Source organism: Rhodotorula graminis (assembly GCF_001329695.1).
Source record: "Rhodotorula graminis WP1 unplaced genomic scaffold RHOBAscaffold_5, whole genome shotgun sequence".
In the NCBI taxonomy this organism is placed as follows: domain Eukaryota; kingdom Fungi; phylum Basidiomycota; class Microbotryomycetes; order Sporidiobolales; family Sporidiobolaceae; genus Rhodotorula; species Rhodotorula graminis.
In genome coordinates, this window is record NW_017264932.1 from 700,056 (window position 1) to 722,317 (window position 22,262).

General features: G+C 68.0%; 9 protein-coding genes across 9 annotated transcripts; 4 read left to right on the forward strand and 5 right to left on the reverse strand.

Moving 5' to 3' along the window:
- Positions 1–18: 18 nt before the first annotated feature.
- On the reverse strand, positions 19–1,246 carry RHOBADRAFT_52873 (uncharacterized protein; the record flags this gene model as incomplete). The annotated part of the gene is made up of 7 exons (XM_018416552.1): positions 19–118; positions 194–266; positions 339–397; positions 474–536; positions 604–678; positions 748–824; positions 891–1,246. 7 exons carry the CDS (start codon positions 1,244–1,246, stop codon positions 84–86), a joined length of 738 nt encoding a protein of 245 aa, XP_018271905.1. The 3' UTR covers positions 19–83.
- Positions 1,247–1,419: 173 nt separating this feature from the next.
- RHOBADRAFT_66293 (uncharacterized protein) lies at positions 1,420–3,242 on the forward strand (the record flags this gene model as incomplete). The annotated part of the gene is made up of 9 exons (XM_018418926.1): positions 1,420–1,555; positions 1,627–1,631; positions 1,721–1,739; positions 1,808–2,100; positions 2,183–2,222; positions 2,285–2,673; positions 2,748–2,829; positions 2,911–3,030; positions 3,124–3,242. 9 exons carry the CDS (start codon positions 1,423–1,425, stop codon positions 3,183–3,185), a joined length of 1,143 nt encoding a protein of 380 aa, XP_018271906.1. The 3' UTR covers positions 3,186–3,242.
- Positions 3,243–5,383: 2,141 nt separating this feature from the next.
- RHOBADRAFT_52875 (uncharacterized protein) lies at positions 5,384–7,538 on the forward strand (the record flags this gene model as incomplete). Its single annotated transcript, XM_018416553.1, has 2 exons — positions 5,384–5,575; positions 5,720–7,538. The coding sequence occupies exons 1-2, from the start codon at positions 5,502–5,504 to the stop codon at positions 7,533–7,535; spliced, it is 1,890 nt and encodes a 629-aa protein (XP_018271907.1). The 5' UTR covers positions 5,384–5,501.
- A 608-nt stretch (positions 7,539–8,146) lies between these two features.
- RHOBADRAFT_26063 (uncharacterized protein) lies at positions 8,147–11,839 on the forward strand. Its single transcript, XM_018412729.1, has 6 exons — positions 8,147–8,266; positions 8,361–8,445; positions 8,533–8,593; positions 8,674–8,756; positions 8,847–10,887; positions 10,975–11,839. Exons 1-6 carry the CDS (start codon positions 8,173–8,175, stop codon positions 11,614–11,616), a joined length of 3,006 nt encoding a protein of 1,001 aa, XP_018271908.1. The 5' UTR covers positions 8,147–8,172; the 3' UTR covers positions 11,617–11,839.
- Positions 11,840–12,013: 174 nt separating this feature from the next.
- On the reverse strand, positions 12,014–13,591 carry RHOBADRAFT_52877 (uncharacterized protein). The gene is made up of 8 exons (XM_018416554.1): positions 13,538–13,591; positions 13,309–13,470; positions 13,192–13,238; positions 12,914–13,086; positions 12,778–12,849; positions 12,640–12,687; positions 12,240–12,506; positions 12,014–12,121 (listed from the first exon to the last, which is right to left on the reverse strand). Exons 1-8 carry the CDS (start codon positions 13,580–13,582, stop codon positions 12,045–12,047), a joined length of 891 nt encoding a protein of 296 aa, XP_018271909.1. The 5' UTR covers positions 13,583–13,591; the 3' UTR covers positions 12,014–12,044.
- A 301-nt stretch (positions 13,592–13,892) lies between these two features.
- On the forward strand, positions 13,893–15,630 carry RHOBADRAFT_48322 (glycosyltransferase family 17 protein; the record flags this gene model as incomplete). The annotated part of the gene is made up of 5 exons (XM_018415124.1): positions 13,893–14,147; positions 14,222–14,757; positions 14,862–14,912; positions 15,101–15,298; positions 15,433–15,630. 5 exons carry the CDS (start codon positions 13,893–13,895, stop codon positions 15,578–15,580), a joined length of 1,188 nt encoding a protein of 395 aa, XP_018271910.1. The 3' UTR covers positions 15,581–15,630.
- A 61-nt stretch (positions 15,631–15,691) lies between these two features.
- On the reverse strand, positions 15,692–18,060 carry RHOBADRAFT_52879 (uncharacterized protein; the record flags this gene model as incomplete). The annotated part of the gene is made up of 9 exons (XM_018416555.1): positions 15,692–16,081; positions 16,176–16,299; positions 16,401–16,492; positions 16,630–16,939; positions 17,001–17,106; positions 17,180–17,265; positions 17,341–17,568; positions 17,653–17,957; positions 18,024–18,060. The coding sequence occupies 9 exons, from the start codon at positions 18,058–18,060 to the stop codon at positions 15,762–15,764; spliced, it is 1,608 nt and encodes a 535-aa protein (XP_018271911.1). The 3' UTR covers positions 15,692–15,761.
- A 134-nt stretch (positions 18,061–18,194) lies between these two features.
- On the reverse strand, positions 18,195–21,152 carry RHOBADRAFT_52880 (uncharacterized protein; the record flags this gene model as incomplete). Its single annotated transcript, XM_018416556.1, has 7 exons — positions 18,195–18,316; positions 18,404–18,896; positions 18,960–19,043; positions 19,114–19,703; positions 19,768–20,012; positions 20,078–20,997; positions 21,090–21,152. 7 exons carry the CDS (start codon positions 21,150–21,152, stop codon positions 18,276–18,278), a joined length of 2,436 nt encoding a protein of 811 aa, XP_018271912.1. The 3' UTR covers positions 18,195–18,275.
- Positions 21,153–21,397: 245 nt separating this feature from the next.
- On the reverse strand, positions 21,398–22,222 carry RHOBADRAFT_43293 (uncharacterized protein; the record flags this gene model as incomplete). Its single annotated transcript, XM_018414200.1, has 4 exons — positions 21,398–21,587; positions 21,669–21,850; positions 22,038–22,070; positions 22,145–22,222. The coding sequence occupies 4 exons, from the start codon at positions 22,220–22,222 to the stop codon at positions 21,398–21,400; spliced, it is 483 nt and encodes a 160-aa protein (XP_018271913.1).
- Positions 22,223–22,262: the final 40 nt, after the last annotated feature.

A 22,262-nucleotide genomic window follows, 5' to 3' on the forward strand; every position in this document is an offset into this window, starting at 1 on the left:
TTCGGTGCCGGCCGCACACGCTTTGAAGGGGCACTGACTTTACAGCTCGTAGGGAGAGAGAGGAAAAGGAAGGGCGACGTCGCTCAGAAGATCTCGGCCGCCGGGCGCACGTCCATCTCTGCGGGCGTCGACTCGAGGAGTCAGCGGCGGGACGAGCGAGGGAGGAAAAGAGAGAGAGAGAGTGTGTGCTCACCGTGAGTCCAGCAGTTCTTGGGCTGCTGCGAGAGGTAGACGAACGCCTGAGCGAGGTCGGCGGCGTCGATGCGCTGTCCGAGAGAGAGAGAGAGAGCTCGTCAGTACTCTGGCTCCCGCCGTCGAGCACAGCGAGAGGGACGCACCGAGTCTGCGTCCTCGGGCTCGCCGACCCATCCACGCGTCCGCTCCGTGTCGATGATGCCTGCGAGGGGGTCCAAGCGCCGCTCGTCAGGGTCCGCTCGAGTCGGGTGCGCTCGCGGGAGGAGGAGGGGACGCACCGTCGACGACGACGTGCGCGACATGCACGCCTTGCGGGCCGAACTCGCGAGCGAGAGACTGACCTGTGGCCACAGGACGACGAGGTCAGGGCGGGGCAAGAAGGTGAGGGAGCGGGAGAGCGAGGCGCACTGAAGAGGCGCAGGGCGCCCTTGCTCGGCGCAAAGGCCGCAAACTTGGCCGAGCCCTTGACCGAAGCAGTCGCTCCTGCGTTACATGTGGAGAGAGCGGGTCAGTCGGGCCCTCGAGGACGAGGGAAATGAGGCTCGTGCGCACCCGAGATGCCGTAGAAGCCGCCGCCGGCCTCGAGCAGCAGAGCCAGGACTTTCTGCGAGAAGCGGAAGGCGCCGTACCTGCGGACAGGTCTCAGTCAGCTCCTGAGACGCAGCACGCCCGGAAAGGAGGAGGGAGGGACACACAGGTTGAGCTCGACGTTGGGGCGCAGGTCGTCCTCCTTGAGCTCGAGGAACGGGCCCGGGTTGAGCGGCGAGTTGGCGTTGAAGATGGCGGCCGTCACGCTGTGCTCGGGGAACTTGTGCTTGATGTTTTTGAACGCCTCGTCGACCGACGCCGGCTGAGTAACGTCGCAGGTGAAAGGTGACGCCTCGCCGCCGGCCTGCTCGACCTCGGCCACGAGGCTCGCGAGCTTGTCCTGGTTCCGAGCGAGCAAAGCGACGGCCCCGTGCGTCTTGGCAAAGGCTTTGGCCAGAGCTGCGCCCGTACCGGGGCCAGCGCCGAGGATGATGGCGAGGGTGCGCTTGGTGGAGGAAGCCATGGTGCGGTCGAGGGGTGGCGCGGTACGGGTGGCGGGACGAGCAGAGAGGGCAGGGCAAGTCAAAGCAAGACGAACGGGCTGATGGTGAGAGCGAGAGGTTGAGGTGGTCAAGCGAGTGGGGAGGAGCACCTTCCGACGTGGTCTCTCACCCGCTCACCTCCACCCACCGCTCGGGCATGGTCACTGCTCTCTTGGCACGCCTCGTCGTGCTCCTCGCGTGCATCTGCTGCGTCATCGCAGCCGGCGCCGACTTCTACAAGGTCCTCGGCGTCTCGAAAACGGCCGGCGACAAGGAGGTCAAGAAGGCCTGTGAGTCCCGCCCGCCTGTCGCCGTGTGGAACCGCGCACGACCTCCCATGCTGACTGTTGCGCGCGCCCAGATCGTGTGCGTCCTCGCTCGAGCCCCGTGTCGAGCCGAACAACCTCGACTGACCTCTCCCTCCTCCTCATCTCCAACTCGCCTTCCTCGCGCAGAAACTGAGCAAGCAGTACCGTGCGTCGCGCCCGTCCACTCTCTGTGCCCATTGGCGCAAGCTGACCGCGCCCAATCGCCCCCTACAGACCCGGACAAGAACGACTCGGAGGAGGCCAAGGTCAAGTTCCTCGAGGTGTCGCGCGCGTTCGAGGTCATCTCGGACCCAGAGAAGCGCAAGACGTACGACCGGTTCGGCGAGGAGGGCGTCAAGCAGCAGGAGGGTGGCGGAGGAGCCGGCGGCGGCGGCGACCCGTTCAACATCTTCCGCAACGCGTTCGGGTTCGGCGGCGCAGGCGGGCAGCAGCAGCGGCGAGGGCAGAACATGCTCGCCGAGATCGAGGTCGACCTCAAGGCCATGTACGAGGGCGACTCGCTCAAGGTGCGTCGCCGCCGTCCTCCTCCCCCTCGTCGCTCGTTCTCCTCGACTGCGACCTGACCACTCTCTCCTTCCTCGCGCACAGTTCTCGGTCGCGCGCAAAGCCGTCTGCGAGCAGTGTGACGGTGCGTCCCTGTCAGATTTCGCTCCTCCTCTTCGAGTCGACACTGACCTCGTCTCGCCGCAGGTACCGGCGCCCGGAGCGAGAAGGACATCGTCACCTGCCCGACCTGCGAGGGCCGCGGCGTCCGCCTCGTGCGGCACCAGCTCGGCCCGGGCATCTTCCAGCAGATGCAGATGCACTGCGACCGGTGCGCCGGGCGCGGCAAGTCGATCAAGCACCTGTGCTCGACCTGCAAGGGCCACCGCATCGTCGAGACGACGTCGGAGCTCAACCTGCACGTCGACCGCGGCATGCCCGAGGGCGCCGAGGTCGTGTTCGAGGGCGAGGCCGACGAGAGCCCCGACTGGGTCGCGGGCGACGTCATTGTGCGCGTGCGGAGCAAGAAGGTAAAGGGCGGCTTTGCGCGCAAGGAGTCGAACCTGTACTGGAAGGAGCCCATCAGCGTCGCCGAGGTGCGTCCCTCCTTCCTCTCTTCTTCCTGTCGCAACTGTCGAGCCGGCCCTGACTCGCCTTGCCCGTCGCGCAGGCGCTCCTCGGGTTCAAGCACCGCGTCAAGGGCCTCGATGGCCACGACGTCGTCCTGTCGCGGACTGGCGTCACTCAGCCCGGTGCGCACCCTCTCCCATTCTCTTTTCGAGTAGTCGTGTCGCACGCCGAGGCGCCGAGCCTGACCCTCGCACGCCGACCAGGGTTCGTCGACGTGATTCACGGCGAGGGCATGCCGATTTACCACCTGTCGGGCCACGGCGACCTCTACGTCGAGTACCAGGTCGTCATGCCTCCCAGCCTCACGTCCCAGCAGCGAGAAGGTGCGTCCGTGCCCTCCCCTTGTCGTCGTCGCGCTCCGCAGAGTCCGTCGATCCTGACCCGTCCTCTCCTCCCTCTTCTTCCCCGTCCCGCAGCTCTCGAGCAGGCGTTCGGCTACCGGCATCCGGACAAGGCCAAGGAGCACTCGGAGCTGTAGATGCGAGGCCACCAGCGGCGGGCCTCGTCGAGCAATAGAATCGTCTTTCGTCCTTCTCGTGCCTCGTTCCTACCTCGCTGCGGCCTCTCGAGCGCTTTCTCTTGCGCTCTTGTTTCGACGGCCGAGCAGCGAGCCGGCTCGAGCCCTGCTCCGCTGCGTTCTCTCCCGCTCGGCAAGGTCCGCTGCGCACGAGCCGCGGCTCGCTCCCTCCTCCTCCTCGCAGCGGCAACTCATGCGCATGGCGCCGCCCTCGAGATGACCGCGATGCACGACGAGGGCGATCCTCCTCCGAGCAGACGAATCGCAGCAGGCCCTCGGAAAGAAAAGCGCGCTGCGTGCGAGTTCTCCGAGCGATCCATCGCGGGGAGGATCCCCCGCGGTCCGTGCACACTCGCTCGTCGGCTCGCTTTTCTCGCTCGCCAAAAGAAGCATCACGCGTGCAGCTCGAGCTTCAGAAAAAGCGCGGTTGCACTGGCGCGTAGATCTGGCGCTGCGCTAGTTAGCAGCACCAAGTCCGGCGACGGACGCGAGCGCCGTCGTGAGCGCGAGCGCTCGTCGCCCGGGCCCTCGCTTTCTTGTGGTTGCCGGGCGTCACGCGCTCAAGCTCTCGAGCTCGGCACGGTCGACGGCACAGGTCAGGGCCAGGGTCGACGCGACGAGAGCGGACGCGGACAGAAGCGGGTCGAGCGCTCCGCCCGGGTCGGCCTCGCTCGAGAGGGACGATTCCCAGCGGTTCGTCCTTTGAGCAGAAGCGCAAGCCGATGCCACGCCGGCGCGGGCAAAGCTCCCATGCAAGGCAGCTCGGCGTACGCACACGTGGAGAAGTGTTGTCCCTCTCTCGTTTGTCAAATGCACGATCGGATCTCGATAATTGCTTCCGGGTTTCGCGCGCACGACGTCGTCGGTAGCCAGATCGGAGATCTCGGTCGCGTCGCTGCTCACGCAAGCAAAACGCTCTCGAGGGCAAAGTTTGTGCACCGAGGAGGAGCGCAGTGCACGGACCGCTCCTCCTCGTCTCGTCGACGGCTTTCCCGGTCGTACATATGTAGCGGCCTCGCCTTTGAGAGCACGCCGGGTGACCGTGAGTGCTCTGCTGCTCATTACGGGCCCGGGCGAGCGGGGACAGCGGAACGCCCAGCAGGCGGTCCAGGTCGAGCGGAAATACGGCGGCCGCCTCAGAGCTTCAGGCCACGTCAGACTGGCTGCAACGGAATGCGGCGTCGAGCAGGCACGTACGAGGGCCGCGGCGAGAGAGACTGAGAGCCGCGGTCCAAATACGCGAGAGTGGGCCCGAGCGGCAGGCGACGTGGCACGTTTCTCTCTCCCTCAACGAGGCGGAACGTGGACACCGTCCGGGCGGGATGGTGCGGGAGTTGGACGACAAAGCTTGCGACCCGAGAGAGCAGGTCGAGCGCGAGCTGGGGAGGCGGAGAACAGGCAAGATTGAGCCTCTCGCGCTGCACCCCACGCCCGGCGGCACGGCCGGGCTGCAGCTCGCTCAACGCTTGGTGTGGGCGGGAGCAGAGCGTCGGGCTTGGCTCGAGGCAGGCGACAAAGGCAGCCCACGCGAGCAGAATCGCGGACGAGCAGACAAAGCTCTCGACGGCGGGGGAGGACACAGGGAGCGGGCCGAGCGGGCCGGGTGTCGGTCGAGCAGAGAGCTGAGAAACGTGTGGGCGGCAATCGCTCGCCATTGTCGTCGTCGACGAGGATGCGACAGCGAGCGCATGAGAGCGAGGGAGAGAGCGTGGGAGGGAAGTGCGAGGAAGCGGTCCCGCCGCGAGGAAACGGACGCGGCACGGCCGCACGGACACAGAGCGGTGCAACGCGCGTGCGTGTGTGCTTCGATGGGCGAGCCAAAGTGACGGCCCAAGATGCTCGCTCAGGCACGGCCGGTGCGCGGGGGCGCCTGGGAGAAAAAGGCGGAGAGGCAGAAACCCTCCCCCGAACGAGCTCGCGCGGACACAGCCTGAGCGCGCGCGAGCCCTTCGCCGTCGTCGCCTCTCGCCCTCCACCAGCTGCCGCAGATCGCCCCGCCCAGCTCGAGCCAGCTTTCTCTCGTTCCACCGTTCGAGCTCGCACACCCCGGCCAGCCCTCCCTCGACGACCGCCGACCGGCCTCTCGCCAGACTCGCCTCGCACACCACCCGCCCGCCGAGCCTTTCCTGATCCCGCCGCCGACGACACTCGCCCGCACGACCAGCGACCGCCCTATCCACCTGCGCCAGAGCGACGCGCAACTATTCGCCAGAGCGCGCGATCCAACCCGGTCCACGAGTGCCGAGCCTCGCCTCCACGGAACGTGCTCGTCTCGAGATGGAGTTTGCGGTCCGCACCCGCGAGCCTACCGAGGACGGCGTCGAGCTCCCGTTCGGCGACTTCTGCCTCAGGTGCGCCCGCCCTCTCTTTGCCCCTCTGTCCCCGTGCTGGGGGTTGCCGTCGCGCGCCCCGAGATTTTGGCTTCGTCCGAGCCGCGAACCGAAAGCTGACATCTCGACCCCGTCCCCCTCCCCTCCCGCGCCGCGCCTGTGCAGCTGCGGCAATGCCACGATGGGCTCGACCTACTGCTCGAGCGACTGCCGCAAGGCCGACCTCGAGCGCAGCGAGGCGTCGCCCGACGACTCGCCCTTCCTGTCGGCCGTGCCGCCACTCGTCCCGTCGGCCAAGTCGGTGTGCTCCACCCCGCCCAGTTCCGCCAACAACAGCCCGTCACCGAGGAGCGGCATGCTTCACCTCGCCGACCCGCCCTCACTCGACCTCCCGCCGCCCAAGCACCGGTTCGAGTACGGCGGCCAGTCGCTGCCCAACGGCGGTGGCCGGTACTCGCCCGCGTGGACGATCAACTACCAGCCGGACCCGTTAGCGTCGCCACTCGTTAGCGCCGCAGACGCGGCGGCCGCCGCCGCCAAGGACCTCCCGTACCGGCGCAAGCCCGGCCGGCTCCACGCCGCGGTCCCTTCGCCGCTCTACTTTCGCCAGAAGGCGGCCGCCGCCCACTCGTCGCCCGCGTTCAACCCGACGTCGCCCTCGTCGCGCTTTGTCGCGCTCCCGACCATGGCCGACTTTTCGGGCGCGCACGTCCACGAGGACGACATCGCCGCCCTGTCGCTCCCCGGCCAGTGCGACTCGGCAGAGCAGCCCACGCTCGTCGCGCCGCCGTCGCACTGCGGCCGGCCAGGGTGCGTCGGCGTGCCCAAGCGCCCCAAGCTCGAGACGTCCCTGTCGAGCTTCCGGTCGAGCAGCAGGCGCCTGTCCGGCCCGGGCTCGCCGGCCTTGCGGGGACTCGCGTCGCTCGACACGACCGACGAGGTCCTCCTGTCGCCGCGCATCCGGGCGCTCCGGACTGGGCAGGCGTCGCCGGTCGAGCCGCGCGAGTCGCCGCTAGCGTCGCCGTCGCCGTCCGAGGGCGAGGAGCACGACCCGCACTCGGCGTTCGCGTGCTACCTGTTCTCGCACCTGTCGACCGAGGCGCCGGTCGAGCGTGGTCGCTCGGCGTCGATCGACCAGTCGGGCCCCGAGATGCAGCGCAGCCTGTCGGTCGACGCCGCCCTTCCCTCACGCGCCGTCGGCAACTCGTCCCCCTCGGCCTCGATGTCGCCCGCGCCTCGCCCTCGCCGCGCCATGTTCGGCGGCCGCGGCGGTCCTGCGGCGCTCAACGTCCGCACCGAGCCGTCGCTGCGCCCGCTCACGCCCACCCCGAGCTCGCCCACCGCCGACGACGACATCCCGCTGTCGACCACCGTCCGCGCGTCCGACCTCGACCGCGACGCGACGATCCGCCCCGGCCGAGGCCGTGGCGCCGAGCGCGCCAGGCTCACGCCGGGCCACTACATCCAGGCGACGAGCGAGACGCCGTCCGGCGTGTCGCCCTTCCCTTCCCCTCCCCCTTCTCCACCTACCGCCGGTCGCGGCCGCTCCGTCGCCCGCCGCAACTCGAACGCTACCGACGCCGCACCCGCCGCCGAGGGTCGCGGCCGCTCGGGCGCACGCGGCCACGGCGCCGTCAAGCGCTCCATGTCGCCCTCGGCCCGCAAGGCGTCGCCCTCGCCCTCACCGGCCCCGACTCGCTCTCGGTCGCGCGCCTCGCACTCGCGCTCGCGTGGGCGCGTGAGCGCTCCTGCCGACCGTGGGCGTGGCCGCACGCGCGAGCGCGAGCGCACGCTCGACGAGGAGGAGCCGAGCGGGGACGACGCCGATGGCGAGGCGGACGCGCCGCGTGGGCGTGGGCGCAGCTCGGCGCGAGACGAGCGCAGCCGGAGCCGCAGCGAGCTTCGTCGCGGTCGAGGGCGCGAGGTCGTCTACTCGAGGGCGGCGTACGGACACGGCGAGTCGTCCGAGGACGACCGGTAGTCGTCGCCGCCGGCCTCGTCGTCGCCTCTCGCCCGGCGCTGCGTCGATCCAATTCGGCCAGCTCGGCGACACGACGCTCGTGCCTCGCACCGCCCCTGCCCCACCCTCTCTCTCGAACAAGCCGCGTTCAGCAGCAGTCACCTCTCGTCCTCTCTCTCCCTTCCCGATCGTCGCACCCGCAAATCCAGTAGTACCCGCGCCCCTCACTCGCATGTCGTTCAACCGTCTTCAACACCAACGCAAACCTCTTCCCTCTTCCCTCCCAAGCCTTGTACTTGTCGCTAGATACCCTTTCGCCCTCCCTCCCCTCTCGCTCTCTCCCTCGCATGGCTGCCTCATGTGCGCCACCTGAAGCACGACAAAAGCATTTCAACCGCATTGCCCTCAGCTGTTTTCCTGTCCCCTCGAGAGCGAGTGAGATGAGCGAGTCCGGCGAGTGCGACCGAGCAAGAGGTCCGAGGCTCCGCCTCGCCGAGTCCAGACCGTCCGCCAACTTCGCTCGTCCTCAAGCTCCCCGACACTCGACCGCCGTGCTGCACAGCTCCGAGCACACCTTAAGAGCGTTTCCGAGCCCCGTGCGCCCTCCCGCCAGGCCAGCCAGCGCCCCGCCCGCTCGACCGAGTCGCTCATCAGCAAGATGGAGGCGAAGCTCCTCGACGACGATGGCGACCTCGAGGCGCTCTCGTTCGGCGACAAGGCGACCGTGCACACTGTCCATCTCAAGGTCGAAGGTGCGCGCACGCTCTCTCCCTGTCGCCCCTCTCTTGCCCCTCCCCCTGCCGCTCGCGAACGTCGCTCACCTCATCTCCTCGCCGCGGCCAACAGGAATGACGTGCGGCGCATGTGTCGCGAGCATCGAGAACGGGCTGAACAGCCAGGACGGCATCGCCAGCGTCAAGGTTGCGCTCCTGTGCGTCCTCGGCCTCCCGCTCGTCGTCGCCGAACTCCTCGGAGAGCGGCTCGCGCCCGCCCGTACTGACCTCGGACGCACCTACAGCGCCGAGCGAGCCGTCATCGAGTACGACCCTGCGCTGTGGACGCCCGAGAAGCTCGCCGAGGTGCGCCCCAGACTCTCGAGACCCCCCCCTCCTCGCCCTGGAACCACCTCGCTGACCCTCCTCCTCTGCCGTCCTCGCAGGAGATCGAGGACATGGGGTTCGAGGCGGCGCCTATACAGCCGGCCAAGGCCGACACGGTGCAGCTCCAGATCTACGGCATGACGTGCGTCGCCAGCCGCTTTCTCTCTCAGGTCCAGGAGCGAGGGAGGAAGTCGAGGACGACTCTGACTCTCCCTACCCTCGCGCCAAACAGCTGTGGCGCCTGCGTCTCGTCGATCGAGTCGTCGCTGCGCTCGACGCCGGGCATCCTGTCGGCCGTCGTGTCGCTCGCGACCGAGCGCGCGAGCGTCACCTACGACCCGTCCATCCTCGCCGGCGTGCGCGACATTGTCGAGGCGATCGAGGACACGGGCTTTGACGCGACGCTCGCGTCGGACGAGAACAACGCGATGCAGCTTAAGTCGCTCGCGCGCACCAAGGAGATCACCGAGTGGCGGAGCGCGTTCCTGCGCGCCGCGTCGTTCGGTCTCCCCGTCTTCCTCCTGTCGATGGTCCTGCCCATGGTCCCGTTCCTGCGGCCCGTCGTCAATTTTGCGCTCGTGCGCGGCATCTACCTCGGCGACCTCGCGTGCCTGTTCCTCACGCTCCCCGTCCAGTTCGGCGTCGCCCTGCGGTTCTACCGCTCGGCGTGGCGCGCCCTCAAACACTCGTCGGCGACGATGGACGTCCTCGTCGTCCTCGGCACGTCGGCCGCGTTCGTCTACTCGGTCGCCGCCATGGTGTGCGCGCCGTTCGCCGGCGACCCGGCGTACCACCCCAAGGTCTTCTTCGACACGTGCACGATGCTCATCACGTTCATCTCGCTCGGGCGGTACCTCGAGAACGTCGCCAAGGGCCAGACGAGCACGGCGCTGAGTCGCCTCATGAGCCTCGCGCCGTCGCAGGCCATCATCTACACGGACGCCGAGTGCACCAAGGAGAAGAAGGTCCCGACCGAGCTCATCCAGGTCCACGACGTCGTCAAGATTGTCCCCGGCGACAAGATTCCCGCCGACGGCGTCGTCATCCGCGGCGAGTCGTCGGTCGACGAGAGCATGGTGACGGGCGAGGTCGTGCCCGTCGCCAAGAGCCTCAAGTCGAGCGTCATCGGCGGCACCGTCAACGGACAGGGCACGTTCGACATGCGCGTCACGCGTGCGGGCAAGGACACGGCGCTCGCGCAGATCGTCCACCTCGTCGAGGACGCCCAGACGAGCAAGGCGCCGATCCAGGCGTTCGCCGACACGGTCGCGGGCTACTTTGTCCCCGTCGTCATCTCGCTCGCGCTCGCGACCTTTGTCGCGTGGATGGTCGTCGCCCACGTCGCGTCCGACCTGCCGAGGGTGTTTGACGAGGAGGGCACGACCAAGTTCATGGTCTGCCTGCGCCTGTGCATCTCGGTCGTCGTCGTCGCGTGCCCGTGCGCGCTCGGCCTGTCGACCCCGACGGCCGTCATGGTGGGCACGGGCGTCGGCGCGCAGCACGGCATCCTCATCAAGGGCGCCGGCCCGCTCGAGGCGAGCCACCGCGTCGACCGCATCGTGCTCGACAAGACGGGCACGCTCACCGTCGGCAAGCTCGACGTCGTCGGCGTGCGGTGGGTCGAGCGCACCGGTCTCGAGTCGAGCGAGGCCGACGCGCTCGGCGCCCGTGTCGGCTGGCAAGACGACGCCATCCTCCTCTTTGCCGCCGCCGAGACCAAGTCGGAGCACCCGCTCGCCAAGGCCGTCGCCCAGTGGGGCTTGCGCTCGCTCGGCCTCGCCGAGGTCCCGTCGTCGCTCGACGTGACGTCGTTCGCGTCGGTGACGGGCAAGGGCGTCCGGTGCGAGGTCGCGGGCCACTTTCCCTCGCTGTCGCCCTCGTCCGGCACGGGCCGCTCGACGCACCGCATCGAGATCGGCAACGCGTCGTTCCTCGCCGACGAGTGCGCCGTCACGCTCCCCTCGGCGTACGCCGAGTTCCGCACGCGTGAGGAGCGCCTCGGGCGCACGTGCATCGCCGTCGCCGTCGACGCCCAGCTCGCGTGCGTCGTCTCGCTCGCCGACACGGTCAAGGCCGAGGCGCGCCAGGCCATCGACGCGCTGCGGTGGATGGGCGTCGAGGTGCTCGTCGCGACGGGCGACCAGCCGCTGACGGCGCGCGCCATCGCCGACGAGGTCGGAATCGCCGCTGTCGACGTGCACGCGGCCATGAGCCCCAACGGCAAGAAGGCGCTCGTGCAGAAGCTTCAGCAGCAAGGTCACCGCGTCGCCATGGTGCGTCATCGCTCTCTCTCTCTCGCCCTCTTTCTTCTCTCGTCGTCGAGCCGCACTGACCCTCTTCCTCGGTCGCGGCACCTGCAGGTCGGCGACGGCATCAACGACTCGCCCGCTCTCGCCGCCGCCGATGTCGGCATCGCCCTGTGCACCGGCACCGACATCGCGATGGAGGCGGCCGACGTCGTCCTCATGAAGGCCGACCTGCTCGACGTCGTCGCCGCGCTCGACCTCTCGCGGCGCATCTTTCGCCAGATCCGCCTCAACTTTGTGTGGGCGACCGTGTACAACCTCGTCGGCGTCCCGCTCGCCATGGGCGTCCTCCTGCCGTGGGGCGTGCACCTGCACCCGATGATGGCCGGCGCCGCCATGGCGCTCTCGAGCGTGTCGGTCGTCGCGTCGTCGCTCACGCTCCGGTTCTGGCGCCGCCCGAGGCTCGCCCGCCGCGCCGACGACCCGCACGCCGACGGCGGCGAGGGCCCGTGCGCCGAGCTCGCCGGCGCGCTCGCCGACATGGTGCGCGCCGGGTGGCACGCGTTCGTCGTCGCGCCGACGTGGCGCGCGAGGGGCCAGCGCAGGGGGAGCAGGTTCGCGAGGCGCCCGAGCGAGTACGGCTTGCTCGGCGGCGCAGGGAGCGGCGGCGACGAGGACGAGGACGAGGAGGAGGGGATCGCGCTCGTCGGCGCTCAGACGCCCGCCGTGCGCGACCCGGGCTTTGTCTCTCGGTGAGGCGCCCCCTCCTCTCTCTCTTTCTCTCTCTCTGTGTGTGTGTGTGCCTCTCTGCCGTATTACCCCCCTCGCACCTGTCGTGATAGATCCCCCCTCGCCCTCGCCTTTTCCCACTTCGCCTTTCTCCCCCTCTCTCTGCCCGACCTTTACCTCGTTCTTCAGCCTCTCCCTCTCTCTCTCTCTCCCTCGCACAGCCTGTAACAGCATGCTTGACTCTCTCTCTCTCTCATGCGGCCCCTCTCGAGAGCGGCGACGAGCACGACAAGAAAAGAAAAGAGGTTCGAGAGGTTACGGCGTGCACAGAAAGAAAGCCCTCACTCGAGCCGAGTCCGTCCCCTCCCAGCTCCCACGCTCGAGCCGAGCCGCACCTCGTCCAGATGCCCCCGCTTGCTGCCGAAACCGCTGCGGCGCCCGAGTCGACGAGCCCGCTAGACCTGCGCGCCGGGCTGCTGCTGCGACGAGGCGGGCATGCTCGAGGCCTTGAAGAGGTAGGCCTTGATGCCGTCTGCGTCGTCGCATCAGAGCGGGAGGAGAAGCAGGTCAGGACTCTTGTCGGGAGGGAAGGCGGGTCGGCGGCGACAGAGAGAGAGAGAGAGAGAGGAGCAAAAGTCGAGAGGACGCACACATCTGAATCTCCTGCTTTGCCTGGGCGAGCGTGTGCCCCTGCTCGCCACTCGAGTGGGCCCTGACGTTCTTGAACATCCACAGGAAGGCGAGCGTCTCGAGGGCCCAGCCGACGGTCGCGAGGGTGCACACGACCCCGGCCGCAATGTGGCCTCCGGCGAAACTCGAGATGAGGTTGATGAGGCCGGCGCCGCCCGACGAGGGGATGCCGACAAACATGTAGACACAGAAGAGGGCGTGCCAAAGGCCGAAGAAGAAGAAGATGTCTGTGCGGCGGGGGCGGGGTGGGGCGGGTTGGGGCGAGAGAGAGAGAGAGGGAGAGGGCGAGGAGGGGCGAGGGGAGAGCGAAAGGGTCAGTCCCGAGGCTCAAGAGAGAGGAGGAAAGGGGTCGATGCGCACAGTAGAAGAACGAGTACTCCTTGGAGTAGGCGTTGTAGACGGGCCGGTCTGTACACGCGAAAGAGAGAGAGAGTCAGGATCCTCGTCGAGCGAGTCTCGAGGGCAAGCAGAAAGACCAAGAGGAGGCGCGCGACGCACACCACAGGAGGAAGGAGAGGACGCTGAGGACGGGGAGGTACATGATGCCTGCGCCGAGGTCGCCGCTAGACGCTGTGGGCGGAAACCCGAGGGTGAGTAAGGGTCTTGACGAGGGACGAAAAGGGAGAGGACGCACAGCCTGATGCAGTCAAGAGGACGGCGGCGACGAGGTTGACGGCGAGGACGAGGACGAAGAACATCCAGATGCGGTACAGCATGAGGACCGTGGCTTGGTGCGCGTCGGGGATCTCCTCCTCGATGCTGTGGAACAGGATGTTGAAGCCGAACCCGGGCCAGTTGGCCTTGCCGCTGCCAGGACAGAACACGAGGTAGGTGTCAGTGCACGGTCGCTGTGGTGGGCGTGGCTCGAGGAGGATGCTGGGTCGAGGAGGAAGGAGGGAGGGAGGGACGGACAAGTTGCGGATGTGCTCCTGCTTCTGGCTGAGGGCGGTTTCCCGAGCCTGCGTGCGTTGCGTGCGGTATGTCAGCTCGGTCAGGACCACACAGGGGAAGAGAGGACGAGGGACGCACGGCGAGTTCACGCTCCCTGCGCTGCAGCTCCTCGAGGCGGGCCTGGACGTCGGCGCCCCCCTGCGCGGTTTGCGGCTGTTGGGCCGCGCCACTCGACAGCTCGTAGTCGTCCTGGGTGCGCGACTGGAGGCCGGCCTGGACCGTTGGGTCGGCGAACGGGTTCTGCTCGGGGCGGGCGATGAGGGGGATGAGCGAGGACGGGACGACGAGGGGCGAGGGCGGGACGGACCGAGTCGAGGGACTGCGGGTTTGGGTCTGCGAACGGGTTCGACATGGCTCGAGCGGGAGAGCGTGACGGAGAGCAGCAAGAGGCGGACGCCCGACGACGACCTCAGAGATGAGACCTCGCTCGCCTGGCTCTCTCGATTTGGCTGTGGACCGGTACAAGCTGCCCTGTAGACACTAGTACGGCTCTGTGCATCTACCGCGAGTCGCCCTGTGAGCCGAGGCGGTGTCGTCGTCGGCCTCCCCACACGTCGACCTTCAGACCATCTCTCTCCCTCGTCCCACAGCCGCCTGGCCCGAGGCTGGTCACGAGCACATACCGCACAACAGCTGGCTACAAGCCACCGCCACCCCCGAGCATGCTCGCCCGACGCGTTCGCCCACTGCACCTCGTCGTCGCCCTCGTCGCCCTCGCACTCGTCTACGCCGCCCTCGTGCACCCCAACCTGCCCCGAGGCTACCTCGCCTACTCGACCAGGCCCCTGTGGGACACCTCGGAAGCCCCGACCGACGTCATCCCCCACTACTGGGCCGACGACGCCCGCCCCGACGACCTGTGCCACCTGCACGGCTGGCACGCGCGACCACACCCTGTGCCCCAAGTCTGGGACGCCGTGCGTCCCCCATTCTCTCTCACACACAAGCCCGCACCACCAAAGACCCTGACCCGCACGCGCGCCCCACGCAGACCATCTTCTCGACCGAACTCGACCTCCTCCTCGTGCGCCTGCACGAGCTGTCGCCCGTCGTCGCGCGTTTCTTCATCCTCGAGTCGGACCGCACCTTTACCGGCCTTGCCAAGCCGCGCATCCTCTCGGCCGCGCTCGACGCCGACCCGCGCTTCAAGCCCTACCTGCCCAAGATCACGTACCGCCCTTTTACCGGCGCCGAGCTCGCTGCGGGCGAGTCGCCGTTCGAGCAGGAGATTGCGCTCCGCCGCGCCATGACGGACCTCCTCCGCTCCGAGTACCCGGCCGACCCGCACACGCCGCCGCCCGTCCTCCTGTTGAGCGACGTCGACGAGGTGCCCTCGCGCAAGACGGCCGCGCTCGTCGAGGCGTGCGCGTTTGCCGCGCCCGAACTCGGCAAAGGCTCGGCGTTGCACCTCGGCATGAGGAGCTTCTTGTACAGCTTTGAGTGGGAGGAGGGCGGCGAGACGAGCTCATGGAGGGCGACGGCCGTCGAGTGGCCGCAGCGCGGCAGAGGGTCGGACGAGTTCTACAGGTGCGTCTCGTGCTCTCTTTTGTCCTCGAGGGCCATTCTCTCTGAGCGTGTCCCTCGTGCTTGGGGTGGAGAACCGCGTGCGCGACTGACACACTCTCCCGCAGGCACGGCAAGGTCACCGAGCGTGTTCTCGCCAACTCGGGCTGGCACTGCTCGTGCGCCCTCTCTCCCTCTCGTCCTCTCTCTCTCTCCAGGTTCCCTCGACTGACGCTCTCCCTGTCCCTCTCCCTCTACCTCTGCCTCTTCTCCCTCCTCCCTCCTCGCCGTCCCTCTTCCCCCCTCCTCATCCACCGCGACTCTCCCCCTCTCCCTCCGCCCCCGGCCCTCCCTCCCCTCCACACAGCTGGTGCTTCCGCCGCCTGTCCGACTTTGCGACAAAGGCGACCGGCTACTCGCACGTCGACCGCCTCGGCTCGCGCCCGGCTCACCTCCTCAAGCCCGAGCGCATCCAGCACACCATCTGCGCCGGCCTCGACTTTTTCGCAATGTTGCCAGAGGCGTACACGTACCGCGACTTGTTCAACAAGCTCAGGCTGGTCCCGTGCGTCCCCGCCCCCCTCCCTCCCTCCACTCTCTCTCGCGCGCGACCTCTCCTTCGTCCCTCTCTCGATCGATCAAGCGCCGCACTGACCCCTCCCCTCTCCCTCTCCCTACGCCCCGATACATCCGCAACAGGAGCAAGAGCGCGACCGACATCCCGACGTACGTCGTCGAGCACGCCGACGAGCTGCGGTACCTCCTCCCCGGCGAGGGCAACTGCATCCGCGAGGACGCGCCCGGGCGGTCGTCGTCCTCGTCGTCGTCGTCGTCTCGTCGGACGTAGCGCACAGAGGGCGAGAGGGCTTGTTGTACTTTAGCGAGGGCTTTGCGAGATGAGCCTCTCGGGTACTCGAGAGAGGTCGAGTGCGGGCCCAGAAAGAGAGAGAGAGAGAGAGAGAGAGAGAGAGACACGGCTGCATTTCTACACTGCTGGACAAAGAGGGGGGCTACGACAACGACGACCCTCAGCCCGAGTGCTCGACAACCGTCGTGACGAGCTTTCCGTCCTTGACGACCGTCTTGAGCTGCTCGGGGACGGCCTTTTCTTCAAACACGCCGTCGTCCTCGCCGTCGACGGGCAGGCTCACGTTGAGGGCCGAGCACTTTGCCGACACGATCTCGCACGCGAGCGACTCGCGCGAGAGGTAGACCTGGCCGCCGTCGTTGCCGTCGAGGAGGATGGTCGGGCACTTGCCGAGGATCTGGACCGTGAACGACGGCGAGTTGGACACGCTCAGCGACGACACGGTCGAGTCGACCAGGATCGACGTCTTGGGGCAGTTGACTGTGCGGCAGGCCCGTCGAAGAACGAGTCAGTTTCGCTGCTTCGAGGAGGAGCGAGGGGCCGAGTCGAGGAGCGGAAAGGTGGCGCGACGCACCGAGCGAGATGGCGTTGACCTTGCCCTTGACCTGGATGATCGAGCCCTTGACGTTGAACACGTTGACCGTCTGGTTGATCTCGGTCTGCTCGATGACGATCCCGCGCTCGTTCTCGTGGTTCTCCTGCGTGTCGAGGAAGAGGGAGGGCAGGTCAGTCTCGGTCGAGCACGCCTCGAGTTGCCGACGCCGAGAAAGAGAGAGAGAGAGCGAGCGCGAGGACGCACGATGTTCCACTTGTTGCCGTCGAGCTCCGTCTTGACGGGCTTCTTCTGCATCGCCGCCGGCTTGGGCGCCTTGGCCGGGCCCTTGCTCGCCGCTGCGCGCACGCTCGAGCCTCGTGAGCGCTCTCGCTCCGAGCAGTCGCTCTTGCCCGCACGAGAGAGAGAGAGAGAGAGAGAGAGAGAGAGAGAGAGAGAGAGAGAGAGAGAGAGAGAAAGGGAGATTGGGACGCACCGGTAGCCGGCACGGCGCCCGAAGCGCGCAGCTCGGGGTTCTTGTGCGTCATCTCGCTCTTGTCGACCTTTTTGAGGCCCTTGGTGACGCCCTCGCCCTGGTTGAGCGCCGCAAACACGGACGACATGTCGCCGCCGCCGCCGCTCGAGGTCGAGGCAGGTGCGGGTGCGGTAGCGCCGCCTGCGGGAGGCGGAGGAGGAGGGGCCGGGGCGGCGGGAGGAGGAGGAGGGGGAGGGGGAGGAGGGGCGCCGCCCGAAGCGGGGGCGGCAGAGGCCGAGGCGGACGGCTTGTACGTCGTCGGGTCGGCTCCCTGTTCGTGGGCGAGGAGTCAGTCTCGGCGACGAGGGGGAAACAAGGGAGAGGAGACGCACCTTGGGGTTCCACGTCAAGCCCGTCGTGTGGTGCGCCATAATGTACTTGCGCAGGTCCTCGAGGAGCGCGACAAAGCTGCGGGCCCACTCGACCTGCTTCGGGTTCCTGCAGGGCGTGGCGCGAGGGGCGTGAGTCGCCGAGGAGGGGGACGCAAAGGAGGACGAGGGCGGGGACGCACGACTCCTTGTGCTCCTTGATGACGCGGTTGACCCAGAACATGGCGCTGTCCTTGAACTCGCCGACATAGGGACCAGGCTTGGCGTCCTGCGAGGCGACGCAAGGGGTCAGTACGGCCGACTGGGACGGCGAGGAGAGACAGAGAGAGAGAGACGGGCGCACAAGGGTGACCCAGCCGAGCGCCGGGATGCCCTCGCTGACGACCGTGAGCTGGTTGCTCTCCTTGCTCGCGCGGTTCTTCTCCTTGACGTCGATGACGGCGAGCAGGGCCGTCTGGGTCGGCCCGATGAGCGACTGGTACTTTGGGTCCGAGGCCGACAGCTTCTTGCACGCCGTCGCGAGCTGGACAAAGTCCTTCTGGGCGATGAACGCGTTGGCGACCTGCTGCGACTGTTGCGTGGGTAGGACTGGGTCAGCTCAGGGGGCTCCAGGGCGGGCGAGAGAGATTGAGAGAGGTCGTAGAGGAGGACGGACCTGCTGCTCAATGAGGCCGCCGAGGTCCTTGCTGAGGCTGATGTACTTGGTCAAAGGCCCGTCGACGAGCTCCTGGAACGCCTCGACGCTCGGCGCGAGCTTGACCTCGTCCTGCTGCTGCGGCGCTGCGACGGCGGCCGACGACGAGGACGACGAGGGGGCGGCCGCGGGCGGGGGGATGCCGGCCGCTCCAACAGCGGACGCGTTCGAGAGGGGGGCGCCGCTCGCCGAGGTGAGGGCGACGTCTTCAAGTCGGCTGCAGGCGGCCTCGAGGCGCTTGAGGAGCGTGGCGAGGCTGCCGACGCCTGAGTGGGGAGGGGAGCGTCAGCGCGCCGGGCTGAGCTGTGCAGGCTCAGGGGGAGGGAACGCACCGGCTGCGGGGAGTCCTGCGACACCAGAAGAGGCCATGGCGGGACTGGCAAGCAGAGCAGAGTGTGGTGAGGGGAGAGGGAGCCGAGCCGACGAGCCTCTCCTCCTCGTCCGGCGCTCCTCGAAAAGCCGAGACCTCGCTCTCTCGCTCACTGCGAGGCGGTCTGCACTCGAAAAGGGGAGACTACGGTACATTGCTTCTAGTCAAGTTGCTGTCACTACACGCGGCGGGAACAAGAGCCTCGCCCCACCCCTCACTCGAGCCCCGTCCGCTGGATCGGCTCGCCCTTGATCACTGCGCGCGCCGAGACCGACACGGTCAGTACCGCCCGCTGACAGAGAGAGAGAGAGAGGGAGAGAGGGAAAGAGAGGTGGGACGCACCCTTCTGCACCTCTGCGCTGTCGAGCGTCTCGTACTCGACGAGCGCCCTCGCGAGCCGCTCGAGCTCGACCTTCTTGGCCGTCAAGCACGCCCTCGCGCGCTCCTGCGCCCCTTCGACGAGCGACCGGATCTCACCGTCAATGACGCGCAGCGTCTCCTCGGACGGCTGCGGCTCGCCGTCGCTCGCCTGGCCCGTGTGCGCGACGGGGCCGACCGCGTCCGAGAAGCCGAGGCGCCGCACCATGCTCGTCGCAATGTTGGTCGCAGACGAGATGTCGGAAGACGCGCCGTCCGTCACGTTGTCGGCGCCGTAGATGATCTCCTCGGCGACGCGGCCACCCATCGCCACGTCGAGCTTGGCCCGGTACTCGAGGAGCGAATGCGAGTTCTTTTCCGCCTCGGGCAACATTGATGTGTAGCCGAGGGCGTTGCCACGAGGGACGACCGTGATGAGGTGGAGCGGGTAGGCGCCCTTGGTGTAGATGGCGAGGAGCTGCCGGACGGAAAGGGTCAGTGCCTCGCCGACGACGACGACGATAGAGAGCCGAGGACGCACCGCATGGCCAGCCTCGTGGTAGGCCGTAGCGAGCTTGTTCTCGTCCGTGATGTAGGCGCTGGTGCGGGCGGCGCCCATCATGATCTGGAGAAAAGAGGTTCGAGCGTGAGTTTCGGCCGCGACGACGACGAGGCGGAGAGAGAGGGGGACGCACGCGCTCCTTGGCCCACTCAAAGTGACTCGGGCGAACCGCGTCGGCGTTCTCGGCCGACGCCTTGACGGCGGCCTGGTTGACGAGCGCCTGCAGGTCGGCGCCCGAGAAGCCGATCGTGCCGCGCGCAATGATGCTCAGGTCCGTCTTCTTGTCGTACAGGATGTTGCGCATGTGGTGCTTGAGGATCTCCATGCGGCCGCGAACGTCGGGGAGCGGCACGGCGACGTGGCGGTCGAACCGGCCGGGGCGCACGAGCGCCTTGTCGAGGCTCTCGGGAAAGTTGGTCGCGCCGATGAGGATGATGCCCTCGGTCGACGCAAAGCCGTCCATCTCGGTGAGGAGCTGGTTGAGCGTCTGCTTGTGGAAGCTCTGGTCCTTGGGCGACCGCTTGCCGCCGACGGCGTCCAATTCGTCGATGAAGATGATGGCCGGCCCTTGCTTGCGCGCCGCGGCAAACAGCTCGCGGATGCGGCGCGCACCAACGCCGACGTACATCTCGTCAAACTCGGACCCGCTCGCCGAGAAGAAGGGGACGCCCGCCTCGCCGGCGACGGCGCGAGCGAGGAGCGTCTTGCCCGTGCCAGGAGGACCTGCGCGCGAGGGAGCATGAGTACACGAACGAAGGAGACAAGAGAGAACGAGGAGAAGACGCACCAGTCAAGAGGACGCCGCGAGGAGGCCGGCCGCCGAGGCGCGAGAAGCGCTCCGGGTCCTTGAGGAACTCGACAATCTCGTACAGCTCGGTCTTGGCCTCCTCGACGCCGTGCACGTCCTTGAACGTCGTACCGCGGCCGTTCGGGTCGTCCGGGTTGGGCGCGGCCGTCGGCGCGAACGGCTGCGACTGGGCGCCGGCGCGCAGGATGCCCGACGAGTCGATCAGGAGCGACAGGAGCGACAGGCTGTGGGGGGTCGAACGGGTAAGCGTCTGTGTGACGCTCGAGGGAAGGAGGGAGAGAGGGCGCACAGGAGGAACGAGTACAGGGCGGTGACGGCGACAAACTTGAGGAACCGCCACAGGAGCGGGCTCTTTGCCTCCTCGACGACGACGCGGATCGGCTCGGCGCCGCCGGCGGCCGCCTTGCCCGACGCAGCACCCCAGCCAGCGAACGAGCCGAGCGACTGGATCTTGGCCTCGCCGCCCTTGCCGCGCGCCGCGTTGCCGGAGAACAGGGCCGAGATGAGGGTCGAGGGGGCAATCGCCGGTGCGGCGGGAGACGGCGCCGCAGCGTCGGCGGCGTGCGAGGTCGAGGGTGCGGCGGGTACGGGTGCGGGCGAAGACGACGAGTCGGACGGGCTTGTGGCGGCGGCGGCGGAGGTGGACGCGGCGACAGGGGTGGACGAGGTGGCGGCGGCGGACGACGTCGACAGGAGCTGCGCGCGGCGTGCGGGCGCCTGCTGAATCTTGTCAAACGTGCTCGCGACCGTACTGTCGCTCTCCTCGGGCGCGGCGGCAACCGTGGCGAGCGCGCGCAGGTACCCTCGGAACGCCTCGTCGTCGGCGAGCACGTCGGTGCGCGCGCCGTGACCGGCCCACAGCTGCGCGCCGTCCTCGTACGCCTCGAGGCCCTCCTTGACGAGGTCGAGGCGGTCGGACGTCGAGGCAAAGAGGTGCTGCGCGAGGGCGACCTGGGCGGCGGCGCGCTCCTCGGTCGAGTCGGCGTCGCGGACGGCGTCGCGCAGGCGATCGACCTTGAAGACGCTCTTGCCGAAGAGGGTGCGCGTGTGCGGCGGGGCTAGTGCGGATGCGGGTGGTGCCGAGGGCGGAGAGGGGAAGCGAGGAGAGAGGGTGCGGTGGTGGAGGGAGGAGGGCTTGGGCACGGGGGCGTGTGCAGCCTGGACCGACGAGAAGGTGCGGAGAGGAGGCAGTGGTCGGCGTTGCGCAGTCTGCAGGGAGCTCAGAGTCAGCGCGATGCTCGACAACCGAGACGACGCGGCCTCATCGGGCGAGGGGGAGAGAGAGGTGTGGCACGACGCACTGCTTGCGCCAGGTCGCGCAGGAGCTCTCGCAGTAGGCCTGGAGGCCGTCCAGCTGGCAGCATCGGCTCAGGCGAGGTAGCGGTGATGTGGGAGCAGAGCCGACCGTCGCAGGCTCGAAGCGTGAGGCGGCGCAATCGGGCCCTCTCGCAGACACCGCCAAGTCAGGATCACGCTCGTACATTGCCTCGAGCTGGGTATCAACAGATTTGTCCGCCCTCTCGCCCGACCCATCGACGCCACCTCGACAACCGGCCTCTCGCCGGCTCGCGCACCGTCCCTCCTCGACACCTCTGAGTCGCACAGCCCGCTACTTCTGGCCTCGCGAGTAGGCCCACCAGGCGGCGACGAGGAAGATGAGGATGAGCTTGGTGTAGTTGCGCTCGGCTGGCGGTACCTCGGTCGGGATGGCCGTGCCGGCGAGTGTCTGGCCGCCGCCGGGGAAGGCGCCGTCTGTGCCCGTCGAGTCGGCGCTGAACTGCTTGATGCCGGCTTCGAGTCTGCAAGAGTGAGATGCATAAGTGCGAGGCGACGGAGAGCGGCGCGACGACGACAGGACTCGAAAGAGCGAGACGACTCACGCCTTGGCGTTGGCTCCTCGCACCTCGTGCACCTTGCGCTCGCCCTTGACAAACGCGAACGTCGGCATGGCCGTCACACGGTATGCGCGCGAGATCTCCTGGGCCTTGTCGACGTCGACCTTGCAGAAGACGACGGTCGGGTACTGAGCCGCGAGCTTCTCGAAGACGGGGGCGATGGCGTGCTGCGGCGGGAGAGCGAAGATTCAGTCTGTGTTTGCTCGTCGGACGGCTTGACCGCCTTGTAACGCTCAACGGCCTCCTGGCGCTCGTGAACGAGCGCGTCGCAGACGTCGGCGGCCACCGCAGCGCCGCCCTCGCCCAAGCAAAGGCCGCTCGCGGAAACGAGTCGAGGGGATGGTTGTGACTCACACATGGGCCGCACCACGCAGCGTGAAAGTCGATCTGTCGAGGGGATCGGGCGTGAGAGAACGGGACAGATGAGGTGGGGGGGGGAGGGGCAGGAGGAGAGGACGTACGACGACGAGGGACGCGCGCTTGCTCGCGAGGAGCTTGTTGCACTCTTCAAGCGTCTGCAGGTGCGTTATCGGGGCCATGGCAGTCGTTGTGCGAGGCGTGGAGAGGGAGAGAGACGAC

Coding starts and splice junctions, on each gene's coding strand:
- RHOBADRAFT_26063 (XM_018412729.1), top strand. CDS start 8,173: ATGGAGGCGAAGCTCCTCGACGACGATGGCGACCTCGAGGCGCTCTCG. Junction 8,267..8,360: donor TGTCCATCTCAAGGTCGAAG/GTGCGCGCACGC, acceptor CGCGGCCAACAG/GAATGACGTGCGGCGCATGT. Junction 10,888..10,974: donor AAGGTCACCGCGTCGCCATG/GTGCGTCATCGC, acceptor CGGCACCTGCAG/GTCGGCGACGGCATCAACGA.
- RHOBADRAFT_52877 (XM_018416554.1), bottom strand. CDS start 13,582: ATGTCGAACCCGTTCGCAGACCCAAACCCGCAGTCCCTCGACTCG. Junction 13,087..13,191: donor CAGGAGCACATCCGCAACTT/GTCCGTCCCTCC, acceptor CTGTCCTGGCAG/CGGCAAGGCCAACTGGCCCG. Junction 12,122..12,239: donor AAAGCAGGAGATTCAGATGT/GTGCGTCCTCTC, acceptor GCGACGACGCAG/ACGGCATCAAGGCCTACCTC.